This window comes from Salminus brasiliensis, chromosome 5 (assembly GCF_030463535.1).
Source record: "Salminus brasiliensis chromosome 5, fSalBra1.hap2, whole genome shotgun sequence".
NCBI lineage: Eukaryota > Metazoa > Chordata > Actinopteri > Characiformes > Bryconidae > Salminus > Salminus brasiliensis.
In genome coordinates, this window is record NC_132882.1 from 11,106,763 (window position 1) to 11,129,541 (window position 22,779).

At 42.3% G+C, this 22,779-nt stretch overlaps 1 protein-coding gene across 1 annotated transcript in view; it reads left to right on the forward strand.

The window, feature by feature from the left end:
- Positions 1-19,441, forward strand: part of LOC140555467 (F-box/LRR-repeat protein 7) — a 39,605-nt gene extending 20,164 nt beyond the window's left edge. The window contains exons 3-4 of the mRNA XM_072678711.1: positions 13,951-14,562; positions 17,712-19,441. Of these exons, the coding sequence (XP_072534812.1) occupies positions 13,951-14,562; positions 17,712-18,448 (1,349 nt within the window). The 3' untranslated portion in view covers positions 18,449-19,441. The remainder of the gene's footprint in view (positions 1-13,950; positions 14,563-17,711) is intronic.
- Positions 19,442-22,779: the final 3,338 nt, after the last annotated feature.

The following is a 22,779-nucleotide window of genomic DNA, read 5'->3' on the forward strand; positions in this document are numbered from 1 at the left end:
AGAGGTTGTAGGCATCTATGCACATTATTTAAATTGTAATTAGAACAGAAGCTGGTAAACATAAATAAAACATAAAAGAAACAAGAATTTATCATGTTAAAGAAAGTAGTTAAGACCAGACTCTGGGGTTGTCTTAATAAACACAGTGATGTAAAAGCAATACTTTGTGTATTAACTTAGAAACACTTAAAATGTAAATTACACAAATGCATTAAACAAGCATTAAGAATCCCATACAATGCAAAAGTAATACTAATTACTAGCATAGCCACTGTCAGCTAATCTACACAGATTTTTATCTCGTGGCAAAATTGCAAGCATCCCACTCTCAGGTATTTGTCTGTGTGTAAGTGATTGGGCGGTGAATTACCAAGAACCTGGCGATAAGATCTGTATCATGATACAGGAGTGACGATTCAATATATTGCACAATATTGCGATACTGGAAGCAAGATGATATATTTATATTTATATTTTATATTTAAATTAATTAATTAATTCATTTTAATTAAAACTGTCATAGTATAAGAACACACCACTATGTGTATAAAATCTGATTAAAAGAAAATTTCCATTCTTGTCTTTAGTAGGATCTGAAGACAAGACTGTCATCTAGTGGTCAGGGTTTAAACACAACACAAAACGAACCACTGTCTTCCACTACTCTCTACATGTAAATCTTTACAGTTTTAATTCAAAAATGGGTAATTGATACAGTATCGCAAAACATAAATACTTTGATATTGATATTTTCTTACACCCCTAGTTTTTATGGTTTTTCAAAAGTTTAAAAGATTCTCCCATCTTCAAGAAACACCATCAAGAGGCTGTTTCCTAGACTTTAAACTGAAACACTTACTCTCTAGACTGCTGTGGCACCACAGTAGGATGTGAGTAGGCATGTTCACAACATCTGGAGCAATGGTCCATTTTTCACTGTGGCTTAAGCGTCCATTTAATGTATGTTAATGTACAGAGATTTTATTTCAAGTCATTTTTCAGCTCTAAGTAATACAGTCATCATGACATGTTTACACAATGTAAGAGCTGGCTGGTGTTTTACAATCGCGTAAAGAATATACACATTTCAATCAAGTCAATTAAACGTATAATTAAAATTTGTGTATATGTAGTTAGAGGGGCGCTTTGGTATTTTGACATAGCCTATGTGTTACTTTTTCATGTGGGAATAGGAGTATGCTGTAGTTGTTCCTGGTCCCAGTATCATGAAGAACTGCATTTTAACCAGCTTAAGGGAAACCATTCCTCTATTCCTCTAATAACCTCAACTCCTCTTCCCTTCCCAAGGCCCCCTTATCTTTCACTCAGCTATCTCCCTCCTCCCCCATCGCCTCTCTCTGGAAGGAAGTTGGAGTGTTGAAACATGAAAAAAGCCAGCAGCAGATTCAACACATAAGCAGTGAGAGGGGTTTCCCTCGCAGAAATAGAGTCGAAGAGACGAAGATTAACTTCAGTAAGCTCTATGAGCAGGGGGACTGTCTTTATGACCTGGTGTGGATGCAGTGTGGGTCTTGTTACAGGCATCTTTTATGGGAATACTAAATACTTGGTGTTCTAGATATTGAGCCATTGCATATTGCGACACAAGAGCCCCTTTTAGAGCTACATGGAATAAATAAAAAGTCATAAATGTATTATGATGGATTTTAATGTAACCTGATGATTCCTGTGGTGCTACATGTTTGCAGTGATACCATTGCAGTGCCGTAATTCTATACATGTACTGAGTGCTCTGAGGAGTTTCTGTACAAGAAAAGCCCATGAATGAGCCTGGTTCCTAATTCAAAACATACAAGTGGACAGCAAATCTTATTGTAAGCTTTCCTGGGATGAACTTTCACAATGCGGCAATATGTGTGCCTGCATGCTACAGTCTGAATACTGCTTAACTGAAAGGCACACCTCTTCAAACACCTCCCTAATCTGTTAGAAGTAACACCTACCAGTTTTATTACACAGGGCACATACGAACCTTCTTTCCAGACGGTTTGGGGTTCGGCCATTTAATTCAACATCTCAAAATCATAAGCTCATTGGACTAGGATCAGGAAAGACTTCATTTGGAGAAGGAATATGAGAAACCAGCAGGAAAGTGAGGGTTTGGCTCCCATGCACCTGGAGCGAATGGGCTCGGCCTATCTATATGACATCAGTACGGCCTCGGTGTGATTCTTTCGCTCAGGTTTGACAAAGTGGTGTTGGGTTGAGTTGTGTTTGGGCACTCCTCAGAGAGGACACCCTGTTGCTGTGACCTCCACAGGCTTATTAAAAGCATAACCATCAAAGGAAACGCTGGAACTTTCAGCTTGCTTGTAAGGCTTCGTCCTCCGACTGAACCAAATCAGGAGCGTGGAGCTGACGGAGTCTGCCATTTAAAACGAGTCTCCTTCGGCTGATCCTCTGAGACGAACGCTTTGCGATTTGCCAACTCCGAGGTTCCTGGACAAACCTGGTGTTTTAAATTTACTGCTCGGGATAGCAGATCACAGATTGTTTTAACATAACTTTTTGGTTAGAGCGAAGCTTGAAAAAATCATATCAGCACGACATAAAACTACATATCTAAGCCTCGTCCGCCTTAGATCTCCAGCTTAAGAAATACGAGGCTCCCTCTCAGTTTTACACTCAACCCCCCCAGATGTGTTTCTACACAAGCAGAGACCACATTACAGGTTTTTACCACAGTTTGCCTCTCGTCATAACCAAGTGCAGGGGGTCGCACAGTCACTGTGTGTGAGATGTGCATGTTGGAGGGAGCCTGCTGCACATATGTGCAGAGTTGAGGCAGACATCATTAAGTGACTGTCATTTAAAATCCAACGTAATTGCTCATGATAGCTTCATACGAGCTCCTCTTTCATTACCAGGCCGTAGAGTGCAATGGTGTTATCTTTCATAGGACTTAGGAGAAAAAATATGGTAAGCCAATAAGCAATCTGTCTTGCTTCTGCAAAACATCTAAGTAACCTAAATCTTACTGGTCAGGCCCATGTGGAGAAATAAACAACACTGTGGTCACTGTTGAAACAAACAAGAGGCCAATCCGTGCAACATAATTTTTTTCATCCAGTATTGGAATTTCCACTGAAACTTACACCAATCAGCCATAACATTAACACTACTTACAAGCAATTGAAAACCATTGATTATCTTCAACTACAGTGACATCTATTAAGGGGTGTACATACTAGGCAGTGCGTGAACAATCAGTTCTTGAAGGTAAAGGTTGTTAAAAGCTGGAAAATTGGCCAAGCATAAGCGTTTAAGCCACTTTGACAAGAGCCAAACTGTGATAACTGGATGACTGGGTCAGAGCGTCTCCAAAACATCAAGCAGGTCTTGTGGGTTGCTCCCATTTACATTTACATTTAGGGCAATTATCAGGGGCTCTTATCCAGAGTGACTTATAAAAGTGCTTCACTGTTTACTCAGAAAATACCCTTAGCTAGTTTGTATAGACTAGGCTCCAAAAATATCTCTTAAGCCTACATACTACTAAACACAAAAGTCAACATGGAGACCATAATACTCGAGACTACACTTCGCCCAAGTCCTCTCAGAATAGGTGTGTTTTCAGTTGCCGTTTGAAGACAGTGAGCGACTCGGCCGTTCGGACACCCAGGGGAAGTTCGTTGCCAGGACAGAAAAAAGCCTGGTCGCTTGTTTTCCGTGGACCTTGAGGGATGACAGGTCAAGACGAGCCGTACTTGAAGCTCGAAGGGCTCTTGGTACTGATGGCTTTTGACCATTCCCATCAAGTATGGAGGGGTTGGTCCATTCTTGGCTTTGTAGGCCAGCGTCAGGATTTTGAATCTGTTGTGGGCAGCAGCTACATGAAGCCAGTGAAGAGAGAATGTAGCAGTGAAGTTGAACATGGATGAACTTCGAAACATTGAAGACGACCCGTGCCGTGCATTGTGGATTAGTTGCTGATGGTCTGCAAAGGGGGACCAGCCAGAAGGGAGTTGCAGTAATCAAGTCTTGAAGTGACAAGAGACTGAACAAGTACCTGGGTATCCTCTCTAGAGAGGAAGGGGTTAATTTCTCCGGATGTTAAAAAGGAGAAATCTGGATAACTAAGTTTGCAAATTTGCAACATGAATTGAGAACGACAACTGATCATCCATGACTACACCAAGGCTTCATGCTTCTGTAGAAGGAGTGACCAGTGAGTTCTCAAAGGAGATGGTACAATCAATGTGTATGATCAAAGTCCAGTAGTTCCTGAGATGTACAGCAGCTCTGTCTTGCTGTCCTGCTCCCAATATATAGTGGATAAGTGGTTCAAGAAAGGAACCACATGTGAACCGGTGACAGGATCATGGGCACCTAAAGCGGCCCATGGAGGCCCCACATCACAACTTACAGGATTTAAGGATCTGCTGCTAACATCTTGGTGGCAGATACCACAGGATGCCTTCAGAGGTCTTATGGAGTCCATGCCTCAAATGCTCAGATCTGCTGTGGCGGCACTAGGGGGACCTACTCAATATTAGGCAGGTGGTGTTAATGTTATGGATGATCGGTGTATAACCGGTAACTTGCCATAAACACAGACACACGTTCAGTTTTACTTATGCAACAAGTTTTTAACCCCTTAAACAGCCTATGACACCTGAGTTCGTAATAAATCTTGGAGTGTTACGGGGTTAAGATTGGTTCAAAAATTCTGTCAATGTTAATGCATAGTTAGTTTGTATTTGATGAACTAAAAAAGTAGAACAGTAACCATGGCATGTTGAACACTCTCAAAAGTAGTAGCAGCCTAGACCTGTAGGCTGTAGGTAGACCTATAGGTAAACAACCCTGAAGTGATGCTGGACTGCTTTACTCTGCATCATTTCTTGCTCAAACCTAATATGCATGGAAGAGTCATTAAAAAAGCAAATCAGGTCTGCAGCTGCATCACAAAATAATGTTTAAATAACATCATGTCAAAATAACATCTAGATATATGATGTGGACAGATTAGCAAATCCATGTTGGACAAATAAAAAAAGCAGTGTTGAAGAAAACACCATGCCAACTGCTAAGCATGTCGGCAGACCTGTTATGAGGTTGTGTGGCAGCCAGTGGCACAGGAAACACTGCACAAGTAGATGGAAGGATGGATTCCACTACATCAAATGTGTCCTAATCAGTAAGGAATATAAAGCTGAAAAGATCCTGGCTTCAAAAACAGGCAAATGGTCTAAACGCCATCATGAACTACTTTGAGAAACATGAGCTGAAGCTTTTAAAAAGACCTTCACCGTTCCCTGATTTGAATATATGTGGGCAGACCTGAATTCCTCTTATTTTGGATGTCCAAGGTTCAGCAGAGTGTGAGTGAAGAGGAGCAGGGGAATGATTGTGTGTCCTTGGAGCAGATCTAGAGGACTCTCAGTGCTGATGTATTGCTCCCACACCGGCCAAACCCAGACGAGTGTGCCTTCAGGCTCCACTGTGCTGCAGTGAGGCCCCTTGTGTCGTAGTAAGCTTCCTGTAGTGAAAACTTGGTTGTGGCAAACCACTGCCTGTGCCATGTAGGAGTCAGAGCTTCCACGTATTCAAACAAACGCTGCTGGCTTGTGTTGGACGACTGCCCACATCTTACCCTCAGTACTGAATGAAAGACTTGGAGAAGTGTGTGTTTACTTATAATACTTCCATATTTCCGTCCTGTAAGAGTAACAATCGTAATTCGCCGCCCTTCCTTGCTCCTTTCTTATGGCCTTGCTTGATTTTTGGTTGAGTTGCATAACATATTAGACATATTTTATATTTCTGCTTGTTTTTTTACCTCATTACCAGGCCATATTTTGTTCCGTTTCTTTAGAAATGGTTTATTCATCATTAGATTATGCCATTTTTCTCCCTGACGTTCTCTGCCTTATTGTGCAGAACTGACATACAGCTTTACTTTGCCAACGAGGGTTTAGCAGCGAGTGGCAGAAAACTTTCTCACATCCCGTCTAGCTCACAGACACCGTTTGGCAGGGCAGAGCATGTGGAAAAAAAGTTGATGGAAAGGAACTTGTCACAAGAGCGCTGGCATGGAGCTGACTAACTATGGTTTTGACAATGTAGCCAAGCTATGCTGCATTAGATCATTGGCACGAGTGCAGTGTGTTGCACTTCTAACTTGGAAGTTGGAGGTTCTTGGTAGGAGTGGTTCATATCATCACCACACACTGCAGGTCCCCACTGAGCAGTTTTACTGCTTTAATACCACTCACTGGCTCAGTGGCAATACAATAGGGCTTTTTTAGTTCCTTTATGTTTTTCAAAGCCTTTTTTTTATCCGAAACCTCAGTGATAATTAATCTTGACGTTTATTCCATCTGTTTATTGCTTTATTCCACCTTTTTTCATTATTTATTGGTCTGTGCCATTGAGAACTGAGGTAAAGCAAGGTCATATAATTGAATGAAGAGCATTTCTTTGGTTAAACTTGACTTCCAAAGCAAATACAGTGTATATTTAGAAAATCAACACAATCTCAAATGCACTTTGGATTTCTTTGGATATTTCTGAAATACACATTAGCCTCTAATTGCCCCCGAATGTGTTAGTCTTGCACAAATGGCAGTGTGAAAGATTTTCCCACCATTGTCCACCTGATGTCATATTCAGTGACACATTAATGGAGTGTGATCCATTATCTTCTTTATAAGCTACATCTCAGATCACTGAAATATGGTTGCCTTTAGCTAATGATCACTCCACAGGGACCTCCATTCACGAGCCCAAATGCTGATCACTCCTGGTTTGTCCATCACTGGCAAATAGTGGCAGCCAAAATGCCTTGCTGTGGTTACCCACTTGAAATGCGTAAGGTTCTCTTTCACATGTATTTTTCCTCCCTCTTTATTGTGCTCCGTCCAAGTCGAAGACCAGATGTTTAACCTGTTTCTCTCTGATATCTCAAACCAGTGGATTCCTCCACCATATGCAGCCATCGGCTGGTTCATGTCAAGGTCAGACTGCTGGAAGAGATATGGGCCTCATTATATGCTCATGAACGACAGACTGATTAGGAGAAGTGGAGCAACCCACTACAAAAACATCCATATCTAGAATCATCCAGCCTCAGTTCTACTTTGTTCATGGTCAAATCGCTTGTCTGGTATCATCTCATTTGGAGTATGTCTTTAGGGTTTTCTTTCCAATAGCCTTTCCACAGTATGTGCTCATTTCCCCCCCGAACGTTGTTTTGTCTACGTTGTTTTGGCTCTCCTGTTGTGTTTTGTCTGTTGAGTGAGTATTTGTTTTAATAAGAAGTTCAGTTTATGATCTGCAGTCCTATTGGGACTAAATAGATAATCAGTCTCGGGTTTGTATTACAAACCTGATTCTCAGCGAGCTACAAAATCTGATGGATGCAGCTAAGCTTTGGCATATGCTGGCTTCTGGGTCTGGTGTGATGTTGGGAAAGTGTTCAGTACGTCTTCAGTGTTTGGTTTCAGGCGCATTTATGAAACGACTGAAACTGCTGAGGTTGTAATTTTTTCCTTAATCCGAAGCTGGCATGCTGTAATGCCAGAAAGCCCTGATTTTAAACATCACTGATGGGTGGATAGGACTTCACCTGTTTTTTCCGATCGAAGTTGAGAATGGCTTTTTGACCTCTACTTCTGGCTGCTCTGAGGACTACAGTGCAGCTACTGAGGACTACATTACATTTCCCACAAAAGAAAAACAGGTGTTTGCTCTCAGAGCAGAGTTAAATAAAACAGTCCAAATGCCGCTCTTAATTTAGCTGCTCCTGCCTGCTGCGAGACTAGATGGCGGGGCAGTCGAGGGGAAATGTAAGCTAATTATCTCCACTCTGATTTGATGTCTATGCAACGTTCCACTGATCAGGGACACATGTAGATTAATTCGCTTTTGGAAGCTACTTTTTGGCTACTAAGGTATGGATGGGTGGATCTCAAGTTCATGCACATTCTGCTGATTAGAAACTGGCGGTGCAGTTTTTAGTGACTATTAAACAATTCAATTCAGTTAATTTGTTACTTACAAAACCTAGACTAACATCAGACACAGACTAATTAATGTATATATTTGGATTGATTGTAAATGCACTGGGTACTCAGATTAAGAATCTGTCTTCCACAGGAGAGGCAGTGTTACCTAGAGCTGTCCCTTTTTATTCTGATACCTCCCACTGACTGGGATTGGTTCTAATCACCTTGTCTTTTTAATTCTGAGACCCCTCCCCCCTCCTCCCTCACTGTGATTAGTCCTAATTACCATGTTATGTATTTTGAGACCTCCCCCCGATTGTAATAGGTACTAATGACCATGTTGTTTAATCTGAGACCTTTCCCTCACTGTGATTGGTCCAAATAACTGTCTCATATATTCTAAGACCTCCCCCTCACTGTAATTGGTCCATATTTCACATGGTTGCCTGTATCACTGCACAGAGCACAGCTCCCACAATGCTAAGTCAAAAAAAATGCACGACTTCTTTTAAAGTATACTTAGGATAAGCCATGCTGTCAGCTGGGCATTTCTTCCTGAGTAGACGAGGTGCTACTACCCTGGAGAGTACTCACTCAACACAGTTTAATTGTACAATGTAACTGCCTGTTTATTGTACATATGGCAAAAAACATTCACTCTTGAACTTGAAACTTGAACAATTGGTTCTAATATTCAGGTAAGTAAATGTAGCAAAGTGTAAACAGAAACAGTGGTTTGTTGGGTACACCAAGGACTGTGGGCCTGCCTCTTGATGCTGACTGGATTACACCACTGACACAACCACTGATCGAGAGATATACCTCAGATTTCATTTCACGGCGTGTCGTTCAACCTCGGAACCCATCGCAAAACAGTGCACAGTTTGTGGTTGATCTCCAAGACCAGAACTGAGCAACCCGCTGTGCTTGAGCAGTTTGTGGTCATTCTACTTGGCCATTTTATATAAAGTGTGTGCTTTGATTATAAAATATAGCTCAAATTGCTAAAAAGATCTAGTAGTAGAAGCACACTGGTATGAGTTGTGACTCACGGCTTCAGTGTTGGTATCAGAAATGAAAAAAAAAAAACATTATTGTGTTGTCTCTAATTATATCTCCCACTGCTGTGTGACAATTGTTATTTTAAGTAGAATAAGCTAGCGGTTAGTGTACTGCATTAGCACTGTGCATGTCTGCAAATGCTGGATGCGAGCCAAAGCACACTCCATTATTTATGAAGTGCTAGAATAAACACATAGCATCTGGGACTCAACGGTCATCTCAGAGTCCTGTGGAAGATGTGGTCACTTCGTCATGTCGCTCACTAAGGGGCTCCCGTGGGTGGCAGTACTGTTCAGGGCGGTTTGGGATGGTCTTCACCAGTACCATTCCCAAGGGAACAATTCCAGCTGTGTACACAGAGTGCAGAGGTGTTGAATGTGCTGCACGCTACACGTCCGCTGGGAAGGGGCGACGTGGCCGGACCACCCAGGACTGAGAGTTTGGTCGTGGAGGGGCTGGGGCACAGAGTAAGGATCAGGCTAAGCCCTCTCTTCTCCCCGCTTTCAATCCTCTGGCTTTTCCCTGGCTTTCTCTTTCATACTGAAACTGATTGGGTCCTGGAGCAATTTCATGTGGTGGTCCTTTACTGTGTGTGGTACGCTAAGCTCAATCCACTCAAAGCAGCTCAGTTAAACGGTAGGAGAATAGTAATTGAAATTCCTCTCCAAAACATCAGCTTTGCATTAGCAGTTTGACCTTAGCTGTTGTAGGGGGTCATTTTTCAATTTACGGACATTATAATTATTGGACCCTTACGAAAACATTGGGCCTTCTCAGAAAAGGATCTTGCTGAACAGAAATGGGCAAACTGCTATGGAATAATACAATGTATGTGTCACAGGCATATTATTAGGACATTGGAATAACGGTCTGGATATACAGTATGAAGGCATCAGAGGTTTGGTGCCACTGGCCAAAGTCATCTCTTTGTTTTTTAGGTCCAAAAGAAATAAAGCGTAGTGAGCTAACGAATGAGACAAAGATTTCCATTGGTGGAGGTCATGTTGTCATTGTACTAAAACCAGCGCTTGATTAGAGCTGTCAGAGCAACATTAAAAAGGGCTGTTATTCTCTTTAATCTTTTTTTTAGCAGTTACACACTGTTGCGCTTGACTCTTTGATTTTGAAAAACATCGATTAGGCCTGGTTTGACAAAAAAGTGTTTTTAATGGAAACTTTCTGGCGACTGCATACTTTAGTCCAAGAATGGTAATGGTGTGGTTATTCTTCACTTTTTTGGATCTTTTTTTTGGATCTTTCCTAATTTTCTAGCTGTCATTTCCAATTCCTACTGACTGGATAGGACTCCAACTATCATACAGTGCTATCAGCACTGGAGGGGTGAAGGCTGGAATGGGCAGCGAACCAGCTATCTCCAACGCTTAGATGGCTGGGCCACTTGGGCCACTCTAAACTCTTAAACATAAAGTTGCTTCAACTGGTTCTTTGGTGGTACCATAGAAGAACCACTATAGTTCCATAAAGAACTGTGTTTATTATATTTTATATATTTATAGGTCTAAAGAACCTTCACTTGATTTAAATGGTCTTTACCAATCTCTGTTACAAACGTGGTTCTTCATGGAAGAAGGCATCGCCCAAAGAACCATTTGAAGCACCTTTATTTAAAGAGTTTACAGTTCACAACAGACCATAACAGGGTTGAAAGGCAGTGTAGTGATAACTACATATCACATCCAGACAGTAACAGGTTATTAATATTGCACAAACCTAATTTGTTTTAATTTGTCTCCAGCTGCTCTCTAGACAGTACTGAGGGGATTGCTGCTTTGTCTGTGAGTCTGAGAGATGGTTGGGTTTTTACATTGCTGTCTACTGTCCTAGTGACGTTCTGCTCACTGGGGAGTGGATCTGTGTATGTCATCATGACCTGGCCACCAGTCATCGTGGTCTCAGGTCATGTCTGGAATACAAATCTTCATGACATTCTGCACTCGCACACACAGACATACAAGGCAAAGGCACAGAAGGATTTGCGTGTCATCTATGTTCTAACATGCGAGCAGGATAACTGTCGGTCTATGCTGATGCATAAATCTACCTGACAGCCACTCAGACAGACACTGTCTCTGTCTGGAGTCCGTCTGGGCCTCTGGGAATCAGGAGCAAGGACTTTAAATGTTCACTGGCCAGTGACTAAAAATCCCTTCTGAATTATGGCTGTTATGATTCATTTATATTGTAGCTGTTACGCAGACTCTTAATTTTTGTATTCCTTTTTTAACTTTTTAATATAATTTGAATCTGGCAGTGGATCTTTCCATTGTGTTCATTCTTTTTAGAATGAATGGACCAATAGAAATGCTTGTGAAATGCTCCTGTAAACTTTTGGAGATACATGTTTTTAAAGCCTTTTTTAATACATGATTTGAAGTATGTCTGAGTGAAATACTACAGGGAAAGATGAAAAAAAAACCACATAGAGCCCACCTCATTCCCTTCACCCTAATCACCCACTACATTACAACCTTTTCACAGGGGTAATCAGCTAGGTCCTTCTGTCCACCAGTCTTTAACTGGGTTAAGCCTACCTCAACCACCAACTACTTCACACTTCCATGTTACTGCTATGGTCTGATACTGGCTTGACAAGGATCCAGAAGCACACTATGTTCATGGTCCATTGTCTCAACTGCCATGTTGTCAGACCTACTGTTTACTTGCTCAAATTAAGGAATACTAGAAAGAAATACTACAAGAACAGATAGAATATCTAGGGCCAGCACATCCTCTTCATCCGTATTCTAACCACACACTGCATTGAAATGTTAACATTGCAAGAACATTGGTGACTGTCCCACAAAAATATGATACATGGGTACTTGCAGCTTTTCATTCTCCTGCAAATTAGTTGTTTTGGGTATATATTGTCCTGCCAATACAGAATTTAATTTTAATTTTATTAATTTAACATTGCTGTCATTTCAGATTTCACTTTCTGCCATAATTTGAATCTGGAATTTGACTTTCATTGAAAGTTCAGAAGGTTTTTCTTCCTCCTGTAAAGTTGCCATGTTGGGCATATTGTTAAGCAATTGTCTGCCAAAACCAGTATGATTCCAGTACTGGAATTTAGATTTATGCCCTTCTAGTTAATATAGGGATGAGGCCTTTTTGGTTTTGTTGTTTGGTCTATCTCACAAATAAAACATTGTTTGATGTATAAATGTAAGATAAATTTTATTTTTAATTCATGTTTTTGTGTTTTGCTTAAAAAAAATTGAGGCATTGTCATAAATAAACTGTCATAAAATGTCATACTGCAACTATATATTGTAGCTCATGTGTTGCCATAATATTGAATTATTGGCTCTCTAATGATTCCCCACTCCCAGTGACAGTTATGGATGTACCTCTGACGCTGACGACGAGACCAGGTCGAGGTGCTATAAGCCTTAAAAAGGTTTTTGAAAAATAACAGTGGAACATCATGATGCTTATAGTGAAATCAAACTGGTCAGCTGAGACCGCTTTATGAAAATGAATTTACAAATCTGACCCTAATTCATCTGCAGAGAAAAGGAACATGACGTACAGCTGAACGAATGTTTCCCTTCTGCGAACCTATGAACAGAATATGGCAGACAAGCAGGGAATTTGATGGCCCACTGGGCTTGGTGTTATGGATGCATTACTAATTCTTCCAGGCCGATCCATCCTGTCAGTAGGACGTGAGTAGCCCAGGTGCGCTAATAAAGATATTTCCTGTGCAAAAAAAGACACATCCAACATAAACCCTCATTTCCTCACCAGGATCATCTCCCTGAACTTTGCAAATGGGCCGTATATTGTGAGCTTGTGTCCATGCATCTCTTTAAAACAGACGTTGGAAACGGTTTGTCCCCTTCGTGGTACTCATTGTGCTCGCTTTTTGTGTAGGAGGCCTTACAATACAGTGATTGAGTGGAGGTGAAACCAGACACAGATTATGAGGAGATATTTGTCCACCTTAGGATATCTCCTGGAAGCGAAGGGCTTAAAAGTTGCTGTGTGCTTCGTCCATGTCTTTGACTGTAGATGTAAGATCTTAAAGCCAAAGGGTGATGTGTCTCATGACTTTGGCTCACTGCAAATGACTTCATTCCCAGGTATTATGATCCATAATTACTCATTGTCAAACTTTGTAAATGGAACAAGCTCCCATATGCCTTTGACAGCTTCTGAGAAGAAGCATTGTGGGTTTGAGGGTGTCATAAGATTAAATGAAAGGCGGTATGAATGGCTCTATGAAGGCAGAAACAAGAGTGCTCCTCTCACGCCAGCGGTGATGATGAGATCCAGGCATGCGATCTCACGCTGTCTGCCCTCTACGCTTTCTCCTCGCAATCAGCCAAACATCTGCAGACAGCGAGAGCTTCAGTGTTTATAATAACCAATCACGAAACACCAACTATGGCCGGGCTTGGATAATAGTCTGGGCTTTGAAGACAGTTTCCCTGATGAGGAAGTTCTCACAAATGCATTGAAGATAAAAGTGACACTTAATCAGCAAGAAACTTCATCAACAAGAGTGTCTTCTAACAAGCCTTTACAGAACAAGGCATGTGAAATGAACAGGAAAGGGCTCACATTAGTCCAACACGTTGATACAGTTAGTGTTTGATGGGCTTTTCAGATTGTAGAGTACACCAGGCTGAAACTATCACACGTGCTAAGTTAATCAGGCACTGTAAAGGAAATGGTTAACATTGCTAAGGATTACATTATGATGTGTTGATCAAAGCCTAAGCAGTAATTATTATATTCCTATTCCCAGTAGAAGTAAGAAAGCAGTTAAACATTGGATATGACAGTAGATAGGATCTGTTAATTTAATTAGGTCACTACTTTACATTAAAATACATATAAAAGCTATAACAGTACTGTCTTACCTCTCTTTGTTTTTCTCTCTTCCCAGACTCAGACCTCAGCATGCGAACGCTCAGCACACCCAGCCCTGCTCTCATCCTGAGCCCAAGTCCTTCCCCACTTTCCCCCCAAACTGTCCCAAATGGTCACGAATCTCCATCCCCATCCCCTGCCATTCCTGGGGAAACCGTGGCTATGGTGCATGCCCCTCCAGGAACGCAAGGCTGCAAACGCCCCTCCAAGACTCACCACATGCCGCTTATTGACTTCCTCCCAGACCCGGTCCTCCTGCAGGTGTTTTCCCACCTGTCCACTCCACAGCTTTGCCGCTGCGCTCGAGTGTGTCGCCGCTGGTACAACCTGGCCTGGGACCCACGCCTCTGGAGAACCATCCAGCTGACTGGAGAGTCACTCCACGCTGACCGCGCCCTGAAGATCCTCACCCACCGCCTGTGCCAGGACACCCCCAACGTGTGCTTGACCCTGGAGACGGTGGTGGCCAGCGGCTGTCGCAGGCTGTCTGACCGCGGCCTACATGTGGTGGCTCAGTCCTGCCCAGAGCTGAGGCGCCTGGAGGTGGCGGGATGCTATAACGTGACCAATGAGGCTGTGTTTGATGTGGTATCCCGCTGTCCTAACCTGGAGCACCTGGATGTGTCAGGTAAGCACAGTAGCATAGAATTATTAGTGTTTAGTAATGGGATATTTAAGAGTAAAATGAATCTAATAAATGTATTTATCCAATACATTTAAATTTAAAGGATAACCGTTTTTTGAAAATCTATCAAAATGTAACTGACTGACTCTAAAACATCAGATTTTTGTCAAAATATCAAAATTAACAATATTTTTCACTGTCCTGTCCCATCACCCCCACCTATCGCTGAACACAAATGCTCAGCTAGCTTAGAGAACCTTCCCTGATCTCAGGGACACCTGGTCACAGCACAGATGAATTATGCGATATTCATGTTATACACAGGAATCTTATCCATATCTGAATAACAAGCCTGCATTTAAGGGGTTAAATCATAAGCGCACCCCTCCAAAATGTCAACTTTGCCATTGTAACTCATTCAAATCTGAGCCTTGTCAGGTTGTAAGGCCATGTGCATGTTCATACTGGTCGTAGCAAAATGGATCAGCATGTGGAGTTCAAGCTTTCTGTGTGCTACTGTGTTTTCTATCACTATCACAAAAGAAATCCCATGCTGCCGTTATTGTTGGATGCACTGCAGTTCCCACATTCCCACATTCAGAATCAGATCGCTATGGAAACACTCATCATTAACTTGTTTCATGAGAGTAACAAAAAAAACCTGACTGAATGCTGATAGCAATGTTGCCCTGGTCCAAAACCTGGGCCACATCCGTCATCTCCAAGGCCAGATACAGTTGCCAAAAAATGGTGGAGTGTTGGAGAAGTTCTGACAGTGCTGGTTTAAAGGTGAATAGGATGCTGCCCTTTCACATCTGTAATAGACAGCTATAGTATTAAATACTGCACAGTAATTGTAATCAGGAGCGCTGCCAGGGATTTTGGGCCCCATGAAAAGACGTTACACTGGGCCCCATCCCTCTTCCACCACAAGACACGCCAACCCTGATAACATAACACTCTACATACAGTGGAATTCACTATTTGATGCAAGACTGATACCCTCTATCAGAAAAGTACTAAAGATCATATTTTACAGTCATTTTAGTGTTTCAATTCTTTGTATTGTAACACCCCCCCCCCATACAGCACCTCTGATTATAATACTTATTATCATAATTGTTTATATATACTCTTTTATTATATGTTTTTATATTTATTTTATACTATGTATATGTAAAGAATTGTATTTTTTCAGCCGATGTAAATCAACCGGATAAAAAAACAAATCTTGCTTCCAAAAAACGCATCTGGCCCACTTTTGGGCCATCATTCCAAGTGGTATGTGGGCCACTAGTAAATGCCAGATGTGGTTCAAATTCAGGCCACATTAATGTTCCTATCAGAGAAGTGTGGAGTATACACCTACTTACCTGTTTACTTGCTCAGAAGGGTATCTATTAAGTGATATTCACACTGTGTATTTTCTCATGTTGTTCCATTAGCAGGCACATGGTGCAGTCTGTTTATACATTTCACATACACCGCAAACATGCCCTAGTCAACACATAGAACGTATTGTCAATTGATTACTCTGGAGTATAATCTGTATTTCATACTGTGGATGTATTTCATACATCATGCTGCCATGTACGTTTGTGGATTTGCTGGGAGAGTAATTCATAGCAGTGCTGCTTTTCTGGGAAAGCTGGGAAAAGCATTATAGAATTGGGGAATTACTGCCAGTCCTACAGTTCCCCCTGGGGGATGAAGAGATCTGCCTTGTTCTGAGAGCCTGAACCTCACGGAGAGTGGAGGGGTCGGTCTGCTGCTTTCATTAATGGGCTCACACACTCAAGAAGTCTTTGGTGGGCAATGCTAATGGTGGACCATTCAGAAAAGGAAGTAAAGCCTTTGTTATAAGCAGCTTGTGTTTGCTGTGGTTGTATGTACTGCAGTATCACTTCACATGGAAGAAAAGCAGACCCTGGAACATTCCCTTTGATATGAAATTGTTCCCTGTGCTTTTCATTTGACCTTACCCTCTCTCTTGTGCTTTAATATTTTTCTTTGACTTTTATTCTTCTTTCACCCCAAGTTCACAAGCAGAGGTTCCACACAAGCCAAGATTTTAGAGTTTTAAAAGATACATAACCTTTTCCTTTGGCAATCGTTTTCATAATGGCAAGACTCCATCCCACCATTTTGATACTTTGGCGCAATAAGAGGAACAGGAAACACGCTTAATACCCTGAACGTACTGAGCTTTTGGTCTGTGGATTTTAAAACAGCAGAAAATCCTTTAAATCTCTGAATAATAATCTAAAATTTAAGCTCTGCTGAGAATAGCTTGAATGCCATGACACTCTCAGGATACAGTAGCAAGCCTAAACACAGTATAAGGATCATTCACAGTCATAATTGCATATTCCCATGCTACAGTTAGTATATTCATTTAAAGGATTTTAATGATGAACGGACCGGTATAAATGCTCCACAATGACCTTGACTTCCATTAAATGACTGTAAAATGTCATTCCTGTAAAGCTGCCATCTTGAAGATACAAGGTTTTTGTGACAGTGACAATATTCTACTTTTCTCTTTTCTTCTGTTTTACCTACCTAAATTCAATGGATAACATTTATGTGATAATCTGTATTAAAATTAGAGCCAATTTCCCAAACTAGTCCTATCTATTTATCTTTATATGATTTTAACATGCTGTTTTTGTTATAGTTACAAAACCTTATATCTCCATTTTTTCTGCCCATTAATATGGGATGGGTTAAAAGGTCAAATCCAAACTGTTTAAAGTGAAACAAACTTCAACTTCAGTTCTTAATCTTCCCAGGAGTGGACGTCCCAGCAAATTCACCACAAGGTCAGACTGTACAATGCTCAGAGAAACAGTAAAAAACCCTAGAGCTGCATCTCAGACACTACAGGCCTCAGTTAGCATGTTAAATGTTGGGGTTCAGGATCTTTTTCACACATAGCTTGTGACATGTGTGACGCAATTAAATCTGCTGTGTTGTTCATCTGAGGTTGCAATTACCTAGGGACCTTTTAGGGACCAGATGTTTTTTTTATTATACCCCGATATGTAAAACCATGGCCCCTGGTATGCAAAACTTTCAGAAAGCAAGGACATGCTGTTTTTTTTTACAGTATGAGCCCTTTAATGAAGCACTCCTTACTTTTCATCCTTTAGGCTGCCCCAAAGTGACCTGCATCAGCCTGACCCAGGAGCCCTCAGTGCATCTTACTCCTATTCAAGGCCAGCAGACCGGTCTGCGCTACCTGGACATGGGCGACTGTGTTTCGTTAGAGGATGAGGGCCTTCGTGCCATTGCTTCGCACTGCCCGCGCCTCACACACCTATACTTGCGGCGCTGCAGCCGGCTGTCAGACGAGGCCCTGCGGCAGCTGGCCCTGCACTGCCCCGCCCTGCGTGAGCTCAGCCTAAGCGACTGCCGGCTGGTCAGTGACTTCGGCCTGCGTGAGGTGGCGCGCCTGGAGGGGCGTTTGCGTTATCTAAGCGTGGCCCACTGCACGCGCATTACAGACGTTGGCCTGCGATATGTGGCTCGCTACTGCCCCCGGCTCCGCTATCTGAACGCACGGGGCTGCGAGGGGCTGACGGACCAGGGCTTGGGCCACTTGGCCCGCAGCTGCCCCAGACTACGCTCGCTGGACGTGGGCCGCTGCCCGTTGGTGTCAGACATGGGACTGGAGGTTTTAGCGCACTGCTGCCTGGGGCTCAGGAGGCTTAGCCTGAGAGGCTGCGAAAGTGTGAGCGGTAGAGGGCTGCGGGCACTAGCTGCAGGTTGCCCTGAACTGCAGATGCTTAATGTGCAGGAGTGCGAGGTGCCCCCGGAGGCCCTGCGACTGGTCCGACGCCACTGCAGACGCTGTGTGATAGAACACACCATCCCGGCCTTTTACTGACAGCATGGGAGGACGTGATGGGAACACTGTCCTGACAAGCGGATAACTTCACTTAGCCGCAGCTTTATGGTTGGTTGCTGTGGGATGTGTGTGATGTGTGAAGCCCTGTTCAAGGTGGATTACTTTGCTGGGGGAGGAGATATTCAGAAAAATAATATCGCAATACGTGTTATGTTCTTTATACACATTATGACTGAGGCTGTCTTTTTGGCAAGCTCGTTTGCCTTCACATTCAGGTTATGCCATTTCTCTGTGGGCTATCTGTGCTACAGTAATTACACAGACAATCCCATCAAAGCACAGTACACGACCTCCTCTGGTAAAACTAATCCACCGTGAGCAGTGCTTATGATGACTTTGTGTGCAATACATGCCTCTGTTAAAGTAGTTATGCAGTCCTTGCCAATATGTGATGTGTGTAAAAGTATTTATCAGACAAAAGGGTTACATTACTATATAAGCTGATATTCTAACAAAAGCTGGTATTCTAATATGTTTGTCTATGTCAAAAGATGGTGATGGAGTTTTTATTAAAATACTGAACTGACTCATGCTGTATCTGCAGCATCACCACTGTCCAGACTTACTTCATTGCCTTTTTTTTAGTCTAAAGTGTTTGTATTTTAAAGCACTGGTTCTCAACCCTGCCCCTGGAGTGTACCCTCTGCAGGTATAGCATAGGAGGATTCAAGCAGGACTGAGAAACACTGTTTTAAGGGTGTTCAGAGCATGTCCATTCCTTTGTTTTTCACAGTGCTTGTATAATAATGTGTTTTATGTGGGTACTTGCACTTTAAAATTCATCTATGACAATCACTATCATTGTATTGAAAAGTGCCATCTTTACGTAGCTGTGTACAGTTCATTTTTAAGAAATACTCCCTGTTGAGAGCGGGAGTACAGAAAAAGGGAACAGTTATAATCAGTGTTACGGGGTTGTTGGTTTGACGAAATGATACAAAGAAGCATTGCTGCTACAAATAAAGGGCTACTTATTTAACATCCTTCAGAGTTTGACTTCTTTCTTTATATATTGACATGTTAAAAGTGAAACACATTGATTATCTTCATCTTCAGTGGCATCTGTTGAGGGGTGGGGTATATCGGGCAGCAAGTGAACAGTCCCTGTCAGTTCCTGAAGATGAAGGGAGTTTTAAAAGCAGGAAGAATAAGAATCTGAGCAACTTTGACAAGAGCCCAACTGTGATGGCTAGCCGACTGGGTCAGACCATCTCCAAAATGTCAGGCAGGTCTTGTGGTTTTTTTCTGGTATCCAGTGGTCAGTATCAGATCAAAAGTGGTCCAACAAAGGACAACCGGTAAACCGGTGCCAGGTCATGCACGCCTAAGGCTCACTGATATTGTGAGGCCCCACCTCACAACTTGGAGGACGTGGAGGATCTGCTGCTAACATCTTGGTGCCAGATACCACAGGACATCTGTAGAGGTCTTTTGGAGTCCATGCTTCAATTGGTCAGATCTGTCGTGGCAGCACAAGAGGGACCTACTCAATATTATGCAGGTGGTATTAAAGTTATGGCTTATCTGTGTACATTGTGTTCACATTATATTAGAGTAATCCATCAAAGACTGTAATGTGCAGTTTTCTCTTCCACACACACACACCACAATGACGGGCCTCGCTGCATTCCTCTGGCCAGAGGTGACTTTCTCAAGCAATGTATGAGTAACATTGTGAACCGATTGTGTTTCATATCTCCTAGTACTCGCTCCCTCCCGATCCAGAGAATCAGACAATAGTGCCTGACTGCCAGGTGGGTTCTGGCCAGGTTCTTGCAGATTGAATGTGAGGGATTTTCTGCCTCTGAGCTTGATTTATCTTCTATTCACACTGCTGCCCTCTGACGGCCCCAAATAGCTTCTGCACAGACGGGCTCTCAAAAGATACAGCTGATTGCGCCACACTGAGCCAAATAGATTTGACTCAATATGAGCATGGGTTGTATTAAATATTTACAATAAGAAAAGCAGGCTGTGGTTCAGGTTTCTTGGAGGTCATACACACAGGAGGTGGACAAAATAAGAGAAACATTAAAAGGTAAATACAATGAAAAGCAGCAGCACTGAACATTTCGGCAGGAGGGAGAGGGTTCTTTAGTAGAGGTAATGGTTCTATGTGGAGCTCTTAACCATTTGAATGTCTCAATGGTTCTTTTCATGGTCTATTTCTATATGATGGTATATGAAAGTCTATTGTACTCTCACCAGGCACTTCCATATGAATACTGGGTAGGGCCTTTTTTTCGTTTGCTCTCAGAAAAGCCTTGATTCTTCTTGGAATTGATCCTACAAGATGTTGGAAACATTCTGGTCCATGTTGGCATGATTGCATCATGCAGGTTCTGCAGCCTTTTTTTTCATTTCAGGAGCATACTGCAAATCTCCTGTTCTACCTCATCCCAAAGGTGTACTGTTAGATTCAGATCCATGTTCTTTAAAGGCAACAAAAGACCACTGGACTCACTGTCGTGTTTAGGAAGACCTAAACGTCTACTCATTTGTGCATTGATCTTATTAGCCAATCCTGTGACAGCAGTACAGTGCAGAAAGTCATGAAGATGCAACAAGGGGCAACAGGCTCAGGTAATGGTCCACATCAACCATCAAAATGTGAAGCTGGGAAAGCAGCCTGGTCTGATGAAAACTGATTTCTGCTGGTTCACAGCATGAATCCATGAACACAACATCCTGCTTTGTGTCGATTTAACAGTCCAGGCTGGTGGAGGTGGTGCAATGGTGTGGAGAATGGCCACATGGCCACATTTTGGGCCTGTTCATACCAACGCCATAGACTCTATTTGAGTGTTGTTGCTGATCAGGTGTATCACTTCATAACCACAATTTGACCAACTTTTAATAAATATTTTGAGCATGATAATGCACAATGTCATAAAGCAAAGGTCATTAAGCTGGTTTCATGAACATGACAGTGAGTTCCCAGTCAACAGATCTGTGCCAAATCTGAACCAATTTCCTCCCAGTTGAAGGTGACAGTTTAGGTTATCTTCCAGACCAGGCTTATGACATTACAATTTAATTTAGCGTCCAGTCAGTAGGTGAAAATTTCCTTAAGGTACAGTCAAGAACATCATACTGTCTAACTATGATATAGTTATATCAACATTTTATGTAGTCAGCAACTGAATGTCAAACCAAGTTACAAGTTTAATTACAATACTTTTACAATAAATGTTATTTTCTAATTTCAAGTACATTTTAAAAATAAAACTGAATGCTTGCATCTTCAAATAAACTACTTAATAACTCGTCTCCTAGTGGTGCTTGAGATCTCAGAGCATGCTGGTTTAGACCTCCACGTGGTGGCTCAGTGGTTAGAGCGCCAAGCTGTTGACAACAGGGTTGTGGGTTCAATTCCTGGGCTCGGCAAGCTGTCACTGTTAGGCCCTTTACCCTTTCTGCTCCCCGGGCGCTAGAGTTGGCTGCCCACTGCTCTGAGGGTGTTTGTGTTCACTACCACAGATGGGTTAAATGCGGAGGACACGTTTCACTGTACAGTGACAAATACGTGCACCTTTACCTTTTTACGTAGCAGAAATAAACATGTAGTTAGAGCTCCGGGCTACTGGTGACAGGACTGTGGGTTCGATATCCGGGCTCAGCACGCTGCCACTGTTGAGGCCCTTGAGCAAGGCCCTTCACCCTCTCTGCTCCCTGGGCACCGTAGCAATGGCTGCCCACCGCTCCGGGCATGTGTGCTCACAGTCACTGTGTGTCTGTGTGTGTGTGTGTGTGTGTGTGTGTGTGTGTGTGTGTGTGTGTGTTCACTGCACAGGTGGGTTAAAGGCAGAAGCCAAATTCCATCTGTGTCCAGCACTACTGGCTCTATATGAGTTAGCTTTCCTCTGACTCTGACTTTCTTCTCTGACTGCAGTTTCTCGTCTCTTCCCTGTATGCCTGTTAGTCGCAGCGCTCACCATAATGCACAGATCTGATTGGCTCAGTAGCGTCACATGTCATATGTATAACACATGCGATTGGTCTGTGAGTTTCCTGGGCCGTTAAACATATGCTGTAAAGAAAAGATAGAAAAGTTATGGGGATTAAAACTCTCCATCAATACTACACAGTTTTCAGCAGTGTATCGGTTACAGATCCAGGTTCATTTGTTTGACCATGCTTCTCAGATCTGCACTGAGCTCAGTGAACTCTCCTACTGTACTAATGAGTGCTGTCAAACAAACACTTCTAATAGGTTATTTTTTTCATACAGTCAGACAGAAGCTACAAAGCTGTAATCTTGAAGTAAATTTGAAGTATTGAAGATTTACTGATAAGATTTACTGACAATA